The sequence below is a fragment of the Oryx dammah genome, unplaced genomic scaffold (genome assembly GCF_014754425.2).
Source record: "Oryx dammah isolate SB20612 unplaced genomic scaffold, SCBI_Odam_1.1 HiC_scaffold_6, whole genome shotgun sequence".
NCBI lineage: Eukaryota > Metazoa > Chordata > Mammalia > Artiodactyla > Bovidae > Oryx > Oryx dammah.
This window is the reverse complement of record NW_024070190.1, coordinates 43479492-43496777: the sequence shown is the minus strand read 5'-3', so window position 1 is coordinate 43496777 and position 17286 is coordinate 43479492. Positions and strand designations below refer to the sequence as shown.

General features: G+C 41.5%; 1 protein-coding gene across 1 annotated transcript in view; it reads right to left on the bottom strand.

Annotated features, from left to right (window-relative positions):
* The window catches only part of ANK3 (ankyrin 3), a 372120-nt gene extending 355201 nt beyond the window's left edge, over positions 1-16919 (bottom strand). Inside the window, exon 1 of the mRNA XM_040242313.1 lies at positions 16067-16919. Coding sequence (XP_040098247.1) covers positions 16067-16180 — 114 coding nt within the window. The 5' untranslated portion in view covers positions 16181-16919. The remainder of the gene's footprint in view (positions 1-16066) is intronic.
* Positions 16920-17286: the final 367 nt, after the last annotated feature.

The window sequence follows — 17286 nt, the reverse complement described above, 5'->3', positions numbered from 1 at the left end:
AGAGGAGGGGTATCCTCTGGGAGAGGAGGGGTATCCTCTGGGAGAGGAGGGGTATCCTCTGGGAAAGGGGAAAGGTAGAGTCATTTTGACTAGAACTAGGCTCAACTAGAGGATTTGTGGAAAATGACATTGCAGATGCTGGCTCTGGCTTGAGAACGGAGGACCTTGAATGGAGGAACCTGCAGAAATAATCAGAGCCGAAAACAAGAACACTGTGGTTTCAGAAAAAGATGAAGCTCTACTGTCCTTTGTGTCATTTTTCATAATAACAAAAATTGAAATGAACTCAACATATAAAATAAGGGATTAGCTGAATACAATTTGGCACATCCGTTAAATAAAGTGTTACATAGATCCACTGAAAGCCTTCCTGAACCATATGGATGATACGAACACATGTTCATATTGTATTTTTCAGTGAGGAAAAAATGAGGTCACAAAATAGGAGATACCAGTATTATCTCATTGTCATTAATTCTGGTAGGAGGAAGGGAAAGAGGGAAGAGAACGAAAGAAAGAGAAGGGAGAGGAAGACAGGAAAGTAGAAACGCACAGAAATATAGTGGAAAGACATTTCAAAAGGGCACAGTAAATCACAGTGATGCTCTCAGGGTGATGTTGGCCACCCTGTGCGGAATGCTGCCTGTGTGATGGACAGCAGTGATTTACACGGTGAGAACAACTAAGGAAGAGGACACACAGGACGTCCTAGGAAATGACAAGACACCCAGCAGGAGCGAAAAGTGGCACAACAGTTGTTAAATATTACCAAAGGCCTTCTAAAAAGTCTTCTGTGATTGGAGACTATATTGAATGTGGTAATATTCAGCAAGACACCCTGTCTGTCTGTGGCTTGTCTATGTTTCATCCATTGACCCTGGGAAACAAGTATCAGAGATGGTCTTTTAGGCACTTAGAGAAGAGTCATTAAACTGAACTTGCACTGATAGGTTTCCTCCAAGTGGATTTCACTCCGGGAGCCAGGGTGAGACCTTTACTGGGAAGGCAAAAGTAAACCTATGAAGGCCAACCCAGGGAAAAGGGCTGGAGAGCCCAGCACGTGGGACAAACATGCCCGCATTGGGGTGTGGTGCCCTTGGAAAAGCCCTGCACCTCCAGAAGACCCCAGCGTCCTGCTCCCTACATCGCCTTCCAGACCAGCGTCAGTGCTCTCACCACAAGCCACATTTCTTCCTAATGGAAATGAACGAAATATGGCTCTGGGTTTAAATAGTCTCTGTGGAGTCTATCTACCTATGGAATACGTGCACGCACACACACACACGTATAAAACAAATGGGCTTCCCTGGTCGCTGGTGAAGAGTCTGCCTGCGATGCAAGAGACCTGGGTTTGATCCCTGGGCTGGGAAGATCCCCTGGAAAAGGGAATGGCTACTCACCCCAGTATCCTGGCCTGGAGAATTCCATGGATTATACAGCCCATGGATTTGCAAAGAGTCATTCATGACTGAGCGACTTCAACATGAAACATATACATGTAGAGAGAATATATGTAAGAGGTGTAAATGTTAAAGTTACAATTATGTTTTATATAAATGCCTATTTTTCTCTACATTCACATACGCTCTTCATTTTTCACCCTCTGCTTTATCATTAACTTCATCAAGCGTGCATTCCCCCATTTTGACTAACAACTCTCACTTAAGGACACTCAGCATAGAACAAGATTCTCATTTCCTCCAAGTGGACCAGGGAAAGAGGAAAGAAGTAGGGAAGCAGGAGGAATTAACATTCATTGGATCACTTCTCTGAGCCAGATAATTCATGATCAATTTAGTCTTGTCTTCATAACCCCTCTCTGCAATAGGTGTTATTATGGAAGAGAGCACGGATGTTCAAGACAGCGGTGAGACTCAAATCCAAGCCCATCTGACTCAGAGCTCATGACTAGACCCATTTGAGCTTTCCACAGAAGTTCAAAAGTCATTTTATCTATGATTTCAGAGATTCCCAACAGCACTTTATTAAAAAAAAGAGAAGCAGGATTTAGCATTATGGGCAGACACAGCACAGACCGTATTAATAATTTAGGTTCTGCTAAAACTGAAATGGAGCTCTAGGAAAGCAGGTCAAAGCCGAGAATGCCAAATGCACCTAAGGACACCCTCCCTCCTGACTCTGCCAACAAAATCCCGACTAATCCACCAGAAAAAAAAAAAAAAAAACCCATGATATCAGATGCCAAGTGGAGGGCTACATGATTATTTTAATCTTAGTCCATAGAAAATCCACTAAAACATGTTATGTAAAACCAAACGAAGACTAGTCAGGCTCTCCCATGGAGTGCTCAGGGGAAAAAAGAGCGAATCTGGACTCACACACAGGTGGAGCAAGAGAAAGCCGGGGTGTCTTGACCCCGCCGAATGTCCGTGGGAAAGCACTACCGAGGCTCACATTAGGCAGGGAAAACACAGTCACCAGGGAAAACACAGACTTTCCATGTATTCATGGTCACCTTCAAAGATCCAGTTTCTGCTGAGACGGGGGGCAACCCAAACCTTTTGAAACAAATCACAGACTGGAAATGAGGAGGATGATCAGGATCACTAATCGTACACTAATGAAGACAAGTGAATGTGTAGACTTCACATGCTTGAATTACCAGTATTAATACATTAATTCCATTCGGAACAAATGTGGATGGAATACACATGCATAATGAATCCGTTTATTTTTAGATGGTAAAGAACAATGCCTGCTGAAGAGGAATAGTAGAGCAGGGATCGTGAGTAATGGCCGTTCTTCGAAGGAAAGAAATTCATTGCTTTCAGCATTTTTAAACATCAATATGGTTATCTTCCTGGTACTTAAGGGCAGGCATGTGTATTTTGAGTGTTGACAGAGCTAAGTAAATATATTCATGATGTTACTGAATTAGGGGACAGCAGGTCTCTACAAGAGAGGGTGGGAGCAGTGGGCAGTATAGGGTAGAGTGACCTCAAAAACCTTCTAGCATGTCCTCTCTCCTTTACCCTGAAGCGGTCAGGTGGCAGCAATGTACCTGGGAATTATCAGACTGGACATTTTGAGGATTTACTAATAGAAAATCAAATGCAGTACTCAAGGTTAGGGCTCGGACAAATGTTGTTGTTTCCCTGGACTATTGTAAATCCGTGGTGCCAATGTCAATTATGATCTTTTTGTACCTGATTCAAAATTGCTGTGCTTTGCAATAGTACTTACAGTCCCCATGTAATATTTCAAGGCAAAAACACAGGCTTAAGCCATGCATCGTTATTTAAAAAGCACTTCTTATCTGGCATTTATCACATAAAATTAATGAATGATAACAGTGGTGATGGGGAGGCATAAACATGATTTAGAAACTGATTAGAAATAAAATAATGAAAAATGGAAGTAAAAGATTTCCCCAAATGCAAGAAAATTACATGATCCATGAATAATCTGTAAGCAGAACAGTGAAGTATGGGTGGGAAAAAGCTTTGGAGTCTGACAACCATGGGCTCAACTTCTGTCTCTTCTTTTTGCTCTGTTACTAATAAACTCGGGCTTGCCTGATCGCTCAGACGGTAAAGAATCCACCTGCCAATGCAGGAGACACAGGTTCAATCCCTGGGTCAGGAAGATCCTCTGGAGAAGGAGAATGGCAACCCACTCCAGTATTCTTGCCTGGAAAATTCCATGGACAGAGGCGCTTGGAGGGCTACAGTCCATGGGGTCGCAAAAGAGTAGGATAGAATTTTAGCTACTGAATAACAACAACTGATAAACTCAGTGTCTGAGCCACATTCTCCTGATCTGCAAAATGAGAATAAAGCCGCCTAATGTAGAGGGTTCACGTAAATATTAGCAGAGATAAAAGCTTTTGGCCTCTACCAATTATTTCACTGTAAATGGACTCTAACTTGGGCTGGTGAATTTCCTGTTGATTCACACTGAGGCTGCCTAGTAGAACCCAACATCATCTATTCTAAATAATAAAATTTTTGGAGACTCCAATTTTTAACAACTCCCTTTCCAAATTAAAGATTTTTACTCCTTGCTCTTATTACCAAGGGAGAAAAAAGGAGTATCACTTCATGAAGCCTAAGATCTCTTCTATCCTGATGATGACAAAAGAATCAGGCAAAGCTGATGGTGACTCAGATTCTAATAGTTTGTCTGTGTCATCAGCTGAAGTACACTTTTGATGGTGGTGTTAATTTCTTACCATACTACAAATCATAATTTTTAACCTAGGTTCTGAAAATTTGTCTGTTTTGAGGCCCTGAGTGAGCTGTTTATTATAAAATCACCTTCTTCCACAGTTTTCTCATAAAAAAGTTGTAAGTATGAGATGGAGGGCATGTGCAAACACACAGGAATGCACTGATTGCAAAACCCAAGAAGTCAGCCAACACAAAATTATTTCACCACTTATCTTGGAAAATTTGGAAACTTCCAACATTTGGAAATTAATTATATTCACATTTCTTTATTTTACCATTAATATGATTATTATCTTGTTAAGGTAGGATGTATTTCAAGTTAATGTGTAAAGTGAAAGCGGCTTGAAGTCAAGTAAACTAAATTTACGACATTCAGTATTATCGCCTTCCTACCCTCCACGCCGCATTGTGTACTTTTCTTTTACTGGATGGGGGATCAATTACGAGAAGCATCTTATTAGGAATTTTTTTAGGGGCAGAAATCCCAGCAGGGCCTTCCATGGTCCAGGAAAGAATGATTTCATGGAGCCCAATATTCTGGGAAAATTGTGTTTTCAATGGGTGGGAATAAGGGGTGAGGAATCAGGGAATCAGCACAGGGCTGGCTATCAAGCTGATCTGGGTTTGAACTCTAGCTGTACGCTTGCTAATTGTGTGACCCTGGGCTTGCTGAAACTTTCAGAGTGTTAATTCCCTTAACACAGAGAATGAGGATAACACCATCCATGTATAAGGATTCAACACAATACTCACAGCGCTGGATAGAGTGCCCAGCCCACTGTAATTCCCCAGTGAATTATATAGCTCAATAAATGAAAGAAAGGGTAAATGATGTCCCATGTCCTTTGCTATTGAGCATCTCACTATACCGTCCTCTTTGAGAAGTGAAAAATTACATGGGATTTCCCTTTCCCTGGTGGGTCAGTGGCTAAGACTCCAAGCTCCCAATGCCGGTTCAATCCCCAGTCGGGGAACTAGATCCCACATGCCACAAGTAAAGGGCCCACAGGCCGCAACAAAGACTCGCCACAGCTAAACAAGCAAACATCACATAGAGCCTATGACAAAAATGCCAGGTTTCAGGCTGGTGGTTTTTTTTTTTTTTTTCTATTTGGTTTAGGGTGAATGAAGCTGTTTAAACACACTGACAGTCCTAAGCGTCAGATACTGAACTGAGCCAATTAGGTCCAGGGTGGAGTACCTGATTGAAAATCTGAAAATGGTAGGGGCCCTCCCCAGTGGCAGTCGAAGAAAGCGGGGAGAAGAGAACGTGCTGGTAAAGGAAGGCAGTCCGCAGGCCACTGTGGGTTCTGAAACCAGGTACAAAAGGTGACAGCTCTACACTGGCCAGATTATTCCCTCTTCCTTCAGTCCCCAACCATCCCGCAACTGTAGAAACAGGTCTTTAACGGCCATGCTCCCTAGAGGGGATGATGAATACAGAATATGTCTCTCATAGACATACTGCACAGGTAACATTTTATATCTTCTCAGTAATTATATATGTATAAACCCTCCAGTGAAGATTGTTTCACTAGCTCAAATAAGTACTTTTCCTCTATAAATATTTCAATATTCATATCCTAATCTGTAAAATCACATTCATTTGTTAACAGAATGATTTGATACCTCTATCTGTACATACGGTTCTTAGGCTTTCTTTAATGTCTTCTAGGCTATCATTTAACTACTGAGAAAAGCTAATTAGTAACAGTGTTAATGATTGAGAAATATATTTAACATAAAAATCTTTGAGAGAATTTCTCAGAACAGCAGATGTAAATTCCCTGAGAGTACAGAAAAGTTTGCAAAGGCTTGAACTGAAGGACTCAAAGGGTTGTTTGACGATGCAAATCTATGAGTAAAATTTCATTCATCAAAGAATTTGAATATTTCCTGGGTGTAAACCTTCCTCAGAACATTCCCTTTTTTTTTTTTCTCAGTTCCTCTGCCCCCTTCTTGGCTACAGTCACTTGATTACATTTGGGAGCCCACACTGTAAGGGAAGCTGGAAGCCCTCGTAAGGGCTCCCTTTATGCCAGGAACCTGGCAAAATGCATTTACAGTATTTCTACTCTTAACAATACGTATTCAAGTAAAGGGCTTCCCATGTGGCTCAGTTGTAAAGAATCTGCCTGCCAACGCAGGAGACGTGGGTTCGATCCCTGGGTGGGGAAGATCCCCTGGAGAGGGAAATGGCGACCCCCTCCAGTATTCTTGCCTGGGAAATCCCATGGACAGAGGAACCTGGTGGGTTACAGTCATGGGGTTGGAAAGAGTCGGACACAACTGAGCACGCACTTGTGTGAAGAAAAGGATTAATAGCCCCGTTTGACCAACGTGGAGACCGAGGCCCAAAGAAATTTAGTTTAAGGCCACACAGCTATGGCTGCCATATGAACTCACACCTAGCCCTAAAGCCTATTCTTGCCAGAACCATGAATTGTAATAAATACTAAGCCCTTCTCCCACACCTTTCTCCTTACTGCTTGCCTACTTTATTCATGTTTTTAATCCTTTACTAAACAAAATTGACCATCTGTTTACCTCTTCCACTGTATAGACTTCTTACAAAATTTTATTTCATTACGATAAAATAATGCTGCTCATATTAACATCACAAGGGTCTTAGGGGCTCTATGTGTAAATTATAAATGTATCTGTGCCGCTGACTTCCAGTCACTAGAAAATCTTGGGCTGCCTTCCACCCAACCCTCTCTGGCCAAGTTCTCCCTATTTCTTTTCCACGCAGTGCACACATCCTTCTCATACAGTAATGATGCTAGTTGGCTTCTGTGCTGCCGAAAGAAAAGCCACAAACCTGGCAGATGTGAACATTAGTCTCTATCCGACCCATTCTAATGGGTTTCATCTAAATGCAAGCAGAACTGATGACATGATCCTAATAAGTGGGAGGCCACCTATGACTGAGAAATAATTTACTGGAACCAACTAAATCTAAATTGAAATCTACACATTTTATAGGCAGCTCCTATATTTGATAGTGATGGACTGTTCTAGTTCATGACACCACTACCAGTTCAGGAAAGCATAATCTTGAGTGAATGGGATAAACGCCAGGAAAATCTGATTTATATGTAAAAGATTCAAGCTTGATTTCCACTGCTTTGCTTTCAACTCTTCCATTTTTAACTTGTACAAACTAGAAACACCAATTTGGGTAAAATAATAACAGCTTGCTAGTTTCCAAATGTTACCTTTCTATAGGAAAATCTCTATAAGAAAGTTTGGATTATGTAACTGACAGTGTAACATTGTGTTTAGACATTCTCTTTCAATAAGTAACTTATACATCAGTCAATAGATGTAAATGAATGATTTAGTTTTTTCAGTGACTGAATTATTCTTTAAAACTTTTTTAAATGTGGAATTACGGTAACTTAAGTGGTGTTGGAGAAGACTCTTGAGAGTCCCTTGGACTGCAAGGAGATCCAACCAGTCCATTCTGAAGGAGATCAGCCCTGGGATTTCTTTGGAAGGAATGATGCTAAAGCTGAAACTCCAGTACTTTGGCCACCTCATGCGAAGAGTTGACTCATTGGAAAAGACTCTGATGCTGGGAGGGATTGGGGCAGGAGGAGAAGGGGACGACGGAGGATGAGATGGCTGGATGGCATCACCAACTCGATGGACGTGAGTCTGAGTGAACTCCGGGAGTTGGTGATGGACAGGGAGGCCTGGTGTGCTGCCATTCATGGGGTCGCAAAGAGTCAGACACGACTGAGCAACTGAACTGAACTGAAGTAACTGTTTATACAATATTTAGATTTTTCAGTTAAATGTAAATGATGAATTTATCAAAATCTTGATTACTAAATAATTTAACTCTTCGTGTTTCAAAGGTGACAATTTTTCTCTTGACATAAGAATTCACTATAGATGCCTATTAATAAGGACCTCCCTTAAAAAAATCTCTCCTGGAAAGGTTCAGATGGCCCAAGAAAGGGACTTACAGCCAAAGAGACCGTGGTCATAAGCCCAGCTATTTCTGTAACTGAGGCAAGTTACATAACAAAACTTAAGCTTAGGCTAATACCTCTGTACATGGAGATAACATTATGGCATAGTGTTGACACAAAATCAAATAAGATGAGGAATGTAAAAGTCACTCAGAATATTGGAGGCCCAATAAGAAATACTCATTTTACAATTCAGTCCTTCACCCCTACCTGTGTAAAGTCACAAGGAGAAACACAAAGACAGCAAGTAGATGAATCCACAATTCCACCCTTTATCTTATTAATCTCCCATATAGGCACAATGGAGGTGCACAATGCATTTGTATTAAATGAGCAGAGAAGCAGGTGAGATGTGATACCATTAATGTAAACTATTCTTATAACTATAAAGAATTTAAAACACTGCCAAATCCTTTCTCCTCAAGCATACCTATGAAAAGTTAGCACTTTTCCAGATTGAGATTCAATAAAACACACACACAGAATAACTGATTATTGTGCCAAAGGAAAATTAAAAGACAGAAAAGATCAAGAGCCTCAGGAGTAATGAAGAAACAGTGTAACTGCTGCATTATGCCGGTGACAGACTGACAAAAGCCTTAGAGAAAAGGGAACCCTCTCGCACTGCTGGTGGGGATGTAAATTGATACAGCCGCTATGGAAGACGGTATGGAGATTCCTTTAAACACTAGGAATAAAACCACCATATGACCCAGCAATCTCACTCCTAGGCGTATACCCTAAGGAAACCAAAACTGAAAAAGACACATGTACCCCAATGTTCACTGCAGCACTATTTACAAGAGCTAGAACATGGAAGCAACCTAGACGTCCATCGACAGATGAATGGATAAAGAAGTTGTGGTATGTATGTATATATATATATATATACACACACACACACACACACATATATACACACAGTGGAATATTATTCAGTCTTAAAAAGGAACGCATTTGAGTTAGTTCTAATGAGGTGAATGAACCTACAGCCTATACAGAGTGAAGTAAGTCAGAAAGAGAAGAATAAATATGTCATACTAAACACATAGGTATGGAATCTAGAAAGATGGAACTGATAAATTTATTTGCAGGGCAGCAATGGAGAAACAGAGAGAATAGACTTATGGACACGGGGAGAGGGCAGGAGAGGGTGGGGTGTATGGAGAGAGTGACACGGAAACTCACATCACCATATGTAAAGCAGATAGCCAACGGGAATTTGCTGTATGTCTCAGGAAACTGAAACAGGGGCTTTGTATCAACCTAGAGGGGTGGAATGGGGCGGGAGATGGGAGGGAGGTTCAAGAGGGAACGGACATGTGTATACCTATGGCTGATTCATTTTGATGTTTGACAGAAAACAATAAAATGCGTTAAGCAATTATCCTTCAATTAAAAAATAAATCAATTAAAAAAAACTAATGAAAACTTTAAAACTACTATTCAGACGTTAATAAATGCACAATTTATCCCTGACATGATCTTGGATTGGTTAAAAAGGTAATTGATTAAGAGCTACTAAGTGTTTTCTTAAATAAACAGATGACTTTATCGAGAAAAAAGTATACCATAATCATAACAGATTACAGAGAACCAATCAGCTGACAAGTCGTATTGAATTGCCTTCGTATTTCTAAACGTCTGGCACACCCAGGGACAAAGGTTTACAGCCTTTCCTATGAGCCAGCTAAGCCTTCTTCCATCCATCCTTTTCCAAATGCAGAAGAGTGGAGCCAAGGCAGCAGCCAGACATGCTCCTAGGGAGATTACCTGCCCCGCTGTAGTGAGCTGACTTATTGGCACAATCCCTCTTGAAGGCTCAGGGTGTAAATAATCCATTCTTCTGTTCAATAGGACCACCACCAACTACCACTCTATGTCTCTTGACGTTATGCCAAGCACCGTTCCAATATGAATTCATTGACACATTATTACACCTCTGTGGCAACTATTACTGTATTCATTTTGCAGTTGAAGAGACCAAAGCATCTAAAGATTAAATAAATCCCCAAGGACACAGCAGCTAAGCACCAGCGCCAGCCCTTGAACTCAGTCTTGCTCTATAGTCCGTTTCTAAGCATGATACAGCCTCTCATCCACCCATCCATCCATCCAACTACCACCTTTCTCCCTCTCTCACTTTCACCAACCCTCTTCTCCATCCTCCTACTCCGAAGGTCCCAGTTTGGTAGTAGGTGAGTATGATACCACCTCTGCCCTCCAGTAGCTCATAGTTTCTTGGGTGAGACACACGTATAAATACATAATTAATTTCAGAGCAGGATATCAAGTATGTTGAGGGCGAAACGAGGCTCCCTAGAGGTCTGGGGACTATGGATTCGGCAGAGCAGAAACCAGACCAGGTTCCCTTTGTCTCTTAAGAGTCCACACATCCTCATCCCCAAAGTGCAGGCACTGCAGTTAAAGCCTCCTGCTTGGCATCTTACATCATGGGTATCACAGGTACCCAAATAACCAGATACGGGAGAGTCTGTCAAATGTCCGGAAGCATCACATTTCTAAGGCAAGAGATCAGGTCCCCTGAAATCTCTTCTCAAATCCTTAAATTGCCTTAACCTAAAAGACAACCCTAGAGTTCTATTACAATAAACGCAGGCTGACAGAGTCCAAAGTCCTATGACCCAAGTTTAAGTGTAGGCCCTCCAGTTACTAGGTTTATGACCTCAGGCAAGTTATTTAGTCTCATTAAGCCTCGGTTTTAGCTATGAAAAATTGGGATGAAAATAATACCTCCTCATAGCAAAGCTGTGAGAAAAAAAAAAAAGAAAGAATCCATAGAAATCACTCTGCAGATTGTCTGGTAATACCACAGGCACCTGAAACACTGCTGCACTGTTATTAGAGACACATGTCTTTGAGGATTTGATGTTATGATATTTGTAATTTTTCACTTCATTTTTCAAAATTAAGAAGAAAGAAATTCTTAAGGTAAAACATTAAAATATATTGCAGAGGGTAAGAAAAACAGACTACAATAGTGGAGTACTCAGAGATATAAAGCCTATTATTCAAGGTTTCAGATGTTTAGAAAATAGCTTATCATGGAGAAGACTCTCTGAATCAAGGCCACTTTGATGTGTAAATGTGAAAATATTAACTACATACATTGTATCCTGGGGTAGTTCAGAAAACAAGCTAGAGAGTTAGGCTACTCAAATTGGAATCTTGGGTCTGTCACTAATTAGTGTGGAAACTCTGAGGCAACAGCCCAAAGGCTCATGCCTCAGTTTTCTCATCTGGAAGATGGAAATAATAGAAATACTTTCTCAGAGGTTTGTTGTGAAGAATGAGCCTCCACCTGAAAAAGGTAATTTAAAACCCTATCTGGTGCACTTTATAAGAGGTCAAGCAATGTCCTGGGAGAAAATAAATGAATCCAGGAAATTTAATTCTTCATCTTCCGCTTCAAGCCAGAAACTTGGCAGTTACCCTAGAATCCAATCTCTCCCTCTCACATCCTACATACAGTCCACTGCCAAGTTCTATTGAGTCTTCCTCTAAATATCTCTTGTATGCAACACCCCCTTCTCCATCAGCATCATCTCTGCCATGGCTCAGACCCTCAGCATCTCTCATGCCTGCATCATCACCACTGGTGCTTCCTGATGGCTCTTCCGGCTGATGCCCACAGCATTGATGCTTGAAGGATGGTTCTCAACCCAGAAAGCTCTTCAGCCTCTTCTCTTCTCCATCACCCCTAAAACCATTCAGGTCCCTCTCTCCTTTGAGCAGGGGTTAGTGTCCAGCTCCATAGAACAGCACACAAAGACCTTCGTAACCTGGCCCCTGACTATTTTTACAGCCATTTTTTCTGCCATATCCTCATGTCCCCTTTTCTCCAAAATACTATTTGTTTCTCACACAGCTGAATGTCTCTCATACTTGAACTCCTGTTGGCCTGGGATTCCTGTCCTTCTGTTTGTCTATCTCGCTGACTCCTCCAAGGCTTAGCTATGCCAAGAACCTTCTGGGAGCCCATTCGAGTTGAACTGGTGGGCGGGGGGTCTTGCTGTGGCTCCTTCTTTGTAGGGTGTTTAATGGTGCTCTTATCTTCTTCCTCCTTGTGCCGGGAAGCACAGTACAACACAATGTACTGTTGCCACTGTGCCTCATTTAGCTTTATTTCCAACACAGAATATAATGCCTAATGCCAGAAGTTATTCAAATATTTGCTGAACGAGTGCATGAATGCAAAAATAAAGCAATGAATATTCATTCGTTCCTGCTCTGCCACTGGAATAGCTGTATGAGTTTGACATCAATAATCACAGAATTAATTGACTGATTATTCCTTTGTCATTCATAGAGAGAGAGAGAAAGAGAAATTCCATAGTGTCCTTTTTTTTAAGTATAAATTTTCATGGGTCACCTCAAAGCTTGTTTCTTTTCTTTTTTTTTTGACAGGATGTAGTAAATACATACAAATTACATAAAAATATTGAAGAAATTAAATGTATTTTATAATTTAATAATATAGTGTGGAGAAAGGGCAAACCATGTGGGTAACACGGCACCAGAAGCCAATGGCAACAAGGATAGTATGGGGCTGAAGAGCATTTGGGATTTCTAACTCTTGTGGGTTCAAGGTGGCTGGGACCCTCTCCAGACCAACAACTGCGGGCCAGGGAGCCTGCCGAATGCAGGAGATACAGAGTTCCTCCCTGCAAGGTGCTTAGTAAGGGCACGGATCCAATACTAACCCACCCACAGTCACTGTCTACCTTTGGCATGCTTCCTACTTGCTGCCAACCTAAGCCCATCAGGAGAGAAGGAGAGTGAAGCTGAAAAACAGATCAGGGAAGAGCAATGGGAAATGAGGGTAAGAAACTTTTACATGAGATACTCACTGAAACTTTTTTTCCTTAAAGTCAGATGATAAAAGGATTAAGTAAGTGTTCATTCATGGAGGTGAATTTCTTTTTTTAACAAACAGGAAGATTTTCTTTTACTTGACATGAAAGTTGTTGTGCCAAGAATAAAATACATCATGACTAAAATTCAACTATTCATAAATTCCTAGAAGTTTCCTACGTATTCATAGGGGCTTCCCAGGTGGTTCTGTGGTAATCAGTTATTCATGGTTATCAATATTCAAAAGAGACCAAATGTGCAGCTCATTGGGTTTAAAAAAACTGAAATGTGAATCTTATATTAATTTTACATGCATATTATGATTTGAGTATAATACTTAGTAATATCCCATACAGTATGATTCTGTGTCATATAATCAAGAAAGGTTCATCTTGGGCTTGCTCAAACCTGAATTGAAGGGGACCCATGAATCAAATTCCTAGTTTTATAAACTAGATACTCTTAAGATTTCCTTTTGTATTTTGAGATTTTATGAGAGTGCTCACTATTCCTTTTTGTAATTAAAATATCCTAGAGGATATTTCTGCATATGAATGAGAATGAGTCCCATAATAACCCACTATATATATATGTGTGTGTGTGTGTGTGTGTATGTGTGTGTATATACACATTTTTTCATAAAATGCAAATGCAGTGTTAACTTTTTTTTGGTCGCACTGCACAGCATGTGGGATCCTAGTTCCCTGACCAGAGATAGAACCTACACTCCCCTGCAGTGAAAGTGTCAGTGAAAAGTGTGTAGTCTTAAGCACTGGACCGCCAGGAAAGTACCCCCTCCAAATTATTTCAAAGCAGCTTTTCAATTGACAGGGGCCTACAACATGGAGTAAAATAGCCCAGAAACCTTAATTAGAATTTTAGGAAAAGGTAGGAAAAAAGAAACTCAAAGTTGAAATAATTCACTTTGTAGAAAATAAGTATAACATACACCGTCATGGAAGGAGATATAGATCATGTCTTCAAAGTCATTTAGCCTTAACTTTGCACATAGAAATGGTCCATGCAATCATTTGGCTCTGAATATTAAATCTTCTGTGATACCTGTACTTTGATGGGGAATATATATACGATACTGTGTTATGAATTAAAAAGCACAATAGCAATGGAAGTGTTATCCATGAGCCCCTTTCTGGATCTCCTCTGTGAGTGCCCTGAGAACAAAACATTTAAATCTGCCTGCACGTTGACAATAGCGATATTGATATTTCTCCATGTTCCCTTCTGGTTGCTAAGAGATTTACATTGGACAGACTCTGTTGTACTAAGCATTTTGATCCACAAAGCATTTGCTTCAGCTCAGTGAGCCCAGAAACTCCCTTTGGCTCACCCCTTCCTTATTTTGCTTTCGAGTCAAACAGGGCGCCGGGCACAAGGACAGCAGACCTGTCGCTGCTCCCCCAGGACACGGCTGTCCATAAACCTGGCTCAGCCAGTAACTCTTACACAGAATGTCGACATTAATGATGAAACTATATTTTTATACAAATTTATGTTCCTGTCCCTGTGCCAGTTTATCATGTCGTGGGGGTGGAGGAAGGGGATGTGCATAGAGAGGTCAAAGTATAGTGACCGACCCACAGACAAACCTAACTTTCACAAAATTAGACCAGAACCTAGTAAAACAAGGCAATTCCGTAACAACTCTGCTGTGTGAGGCTTTGAAATACACCTGCTGAAAATTTCCTAACTTAAGTCTGTACTGTGAAAATATGTTCAAGAAGTTTTTTTTTTTTTTGCGAGAACCCTGAAGCAGGAAACACCTATATTTAATGTCATGTGGCAGAACCACTGCAACTCTCTGAACTCAGTCTCAGAAAGTCTGCCAGTAACAAAAGGCTTAAGAGGTTTCTCTAGACCTTCACTTGGAAGAAAACAGCAAAGGCCCTGAAAATATTCATGATCACTCCTGAAGGAAGGTACATGTGGTGGATGAAATCTGCATGTCATTTGCAAGGCACGTGCATCACTGCTCAGAGCAGATTAAGATGATCTTTCCCTTGGGAATTCTCACAAAGAGACATAAAAATGCTTTATGACCTGACTTCCATATTCAGATCACAGAGTTTTAGTCAATTTTTATGAACTGTCATGGAAGAAAAGTGATTTCAGGCCTCACTCTCCAAATTGGTATCTAGGATTCATATTTAAGGGCACAGCCCCCCAAAGGTAAGCACTCTCAGGCTGTAATTAAACACCAGTGACCCAGAATATTCCTCCTATTTGCTCCCCTGCATTAGAGTATCAGTAGGGGATGATCAATGCCCATGCTCGGATCTAAAGCAATCAGTGCTGAAGTCCCTGCCTTACCATGGGAATTCCTGCATTCAGGATAATCACTCTCAGCCAGTAGAGAAAGACAAACCTCTGTGCTTTCAGCAGTATTTAACAAAAGAAAAGTTATTTCCAGCAGCTTATTTCCATTGCACAACCTACCTAGGAAGTACCTTATGGAACTGAGAGTCAGAAGGAAAGAGGGAACCAAAAAAGCAAAGCAGGAAATGACTTTACTGTTACGTCTTTAAGGTCACAGATCTGCCTGAAAATGCACACATGTGACACAGTTCTAGCACAAAAGCTCCTTTTCCATGAGACAGAACTGTAAGAAGTACAAAGGCTGCTTCTCCAGTCTCTCCCCTCAATTCTAACTCACCGCAGTGCATTTAACCTTGACTGGGCTGGAAAGAAACTACTTTGAACTCCCTTGCAACACCTTTCCATGTCATGGAAGCATGCCCATGCCTATGTAAAGTGCAAGCCTTCCGCATCAGCACTGCAATCCCCCCACATGGGATAAAATCTTCCCCTGCCTTGCCCACCCTACACCCGTGGTCTACCACAGGGTTTCTATCATCTGTTCCCAATTTACACACCCAACTTACACACCCAATTTACACTCTACACTGCATGTAAAAACAGCCCCGAATGCTTCTCACAGATGCCAAGAGGAGATTAAAACATAAAGGATCCAGGCAAGATCTATGCACTGGCATACATAGCTACCTTTTTCTTCCGATCCCGGGACCGTTTGCGGTGTTTCCTTTTTTTCTCTGTCTCTTCTTCAGCATTGATTTCTAAATCCCGGTTTTTCTTTAATTGGGAGGCCGCATGAGCCATAATGCATTGAAAAGGACCCTCTCAAGCACGCAGGGCTTCCTGGTAGAAGGTGATATCCTCAGGCACCTTTAATCAGGCTTCCAGCAGCATTCCAATCACTGGAGAGAAACCTTGGACTCCAAGCAGGAAGACATTCAAAATGCCAAGATACTGGAGAAGCCGAAGCTTTAAAAACCCCAACGATGGTTTCCAGACTTCATCCTACACCTCCCTGTACCTGAACCTTTACACGAGAGAGCAGCCATCGTAATGCATTTACCGTAGTGAAAAAGACAGCTGGGACACAGGAAGCTGTATTATGGCTGTATCCCCTGCCACCAGCTGGAAGTGTCTAAGTGATGCCTCGGAAGGGGGAATGCTGCAAAGGATGCTTCTCTGAAGGGAAAAAATCAAGAGTCACCGCACATGCAGGAGCAAAAATCCAGCACTAATTCTGAAAACCTATTTTAGAAGCCTTCGGAAAAAAGGCAGGGCTGCAGTTTATCCATCCCCACTAGAGCTGCACAGAGCAGAATTTAACCCGTAAGAGAATGGAGCGGTTCCTACTCCAGTGTAACTGCTGATGGTGACAAAATATATAAAATAAGATTTTACAAAAGACACTCCATTTTGCTGTGGAGATCCTGACTGCATGATGGGGCAAACAATGCAGGCATTGCTCATCTCCACACTGAGGCCTTTATGCTCAGCTATCAGCCTAAATGCATTTTGTGGGGGAGGATTCACAGAAGGGCCTGTTGTCTTCTAAAAACAACACGCTGATCACAACACATCATACAGCAGGCCGTGAGCATGTTGGTGTAGGGAACAGATGCCCGATTCAGAGGGGTTCCCCAGGACTCTCCCCTCCTGAGGTCCGAGGGTCACAGAAAATCTGCACTGCAAGTCAGGGGCTCTGAGTCGCGGAAATGTGGACTCGGTGTTCATGTGCGCTTCAATCACCTTACTATTTTTGCCACCTGAGTCCTCAATGACTGCAGCTTCTGAATATTCATGAGGTGAAGTGAAGCAGCAGAAGGGCTCAAGGCCTGCTGGGCTATCTTCTGCTAGGACGCACGCACTGGAAGAAATTTAATAAGTCAGGAATCATTCATATACACAAACAC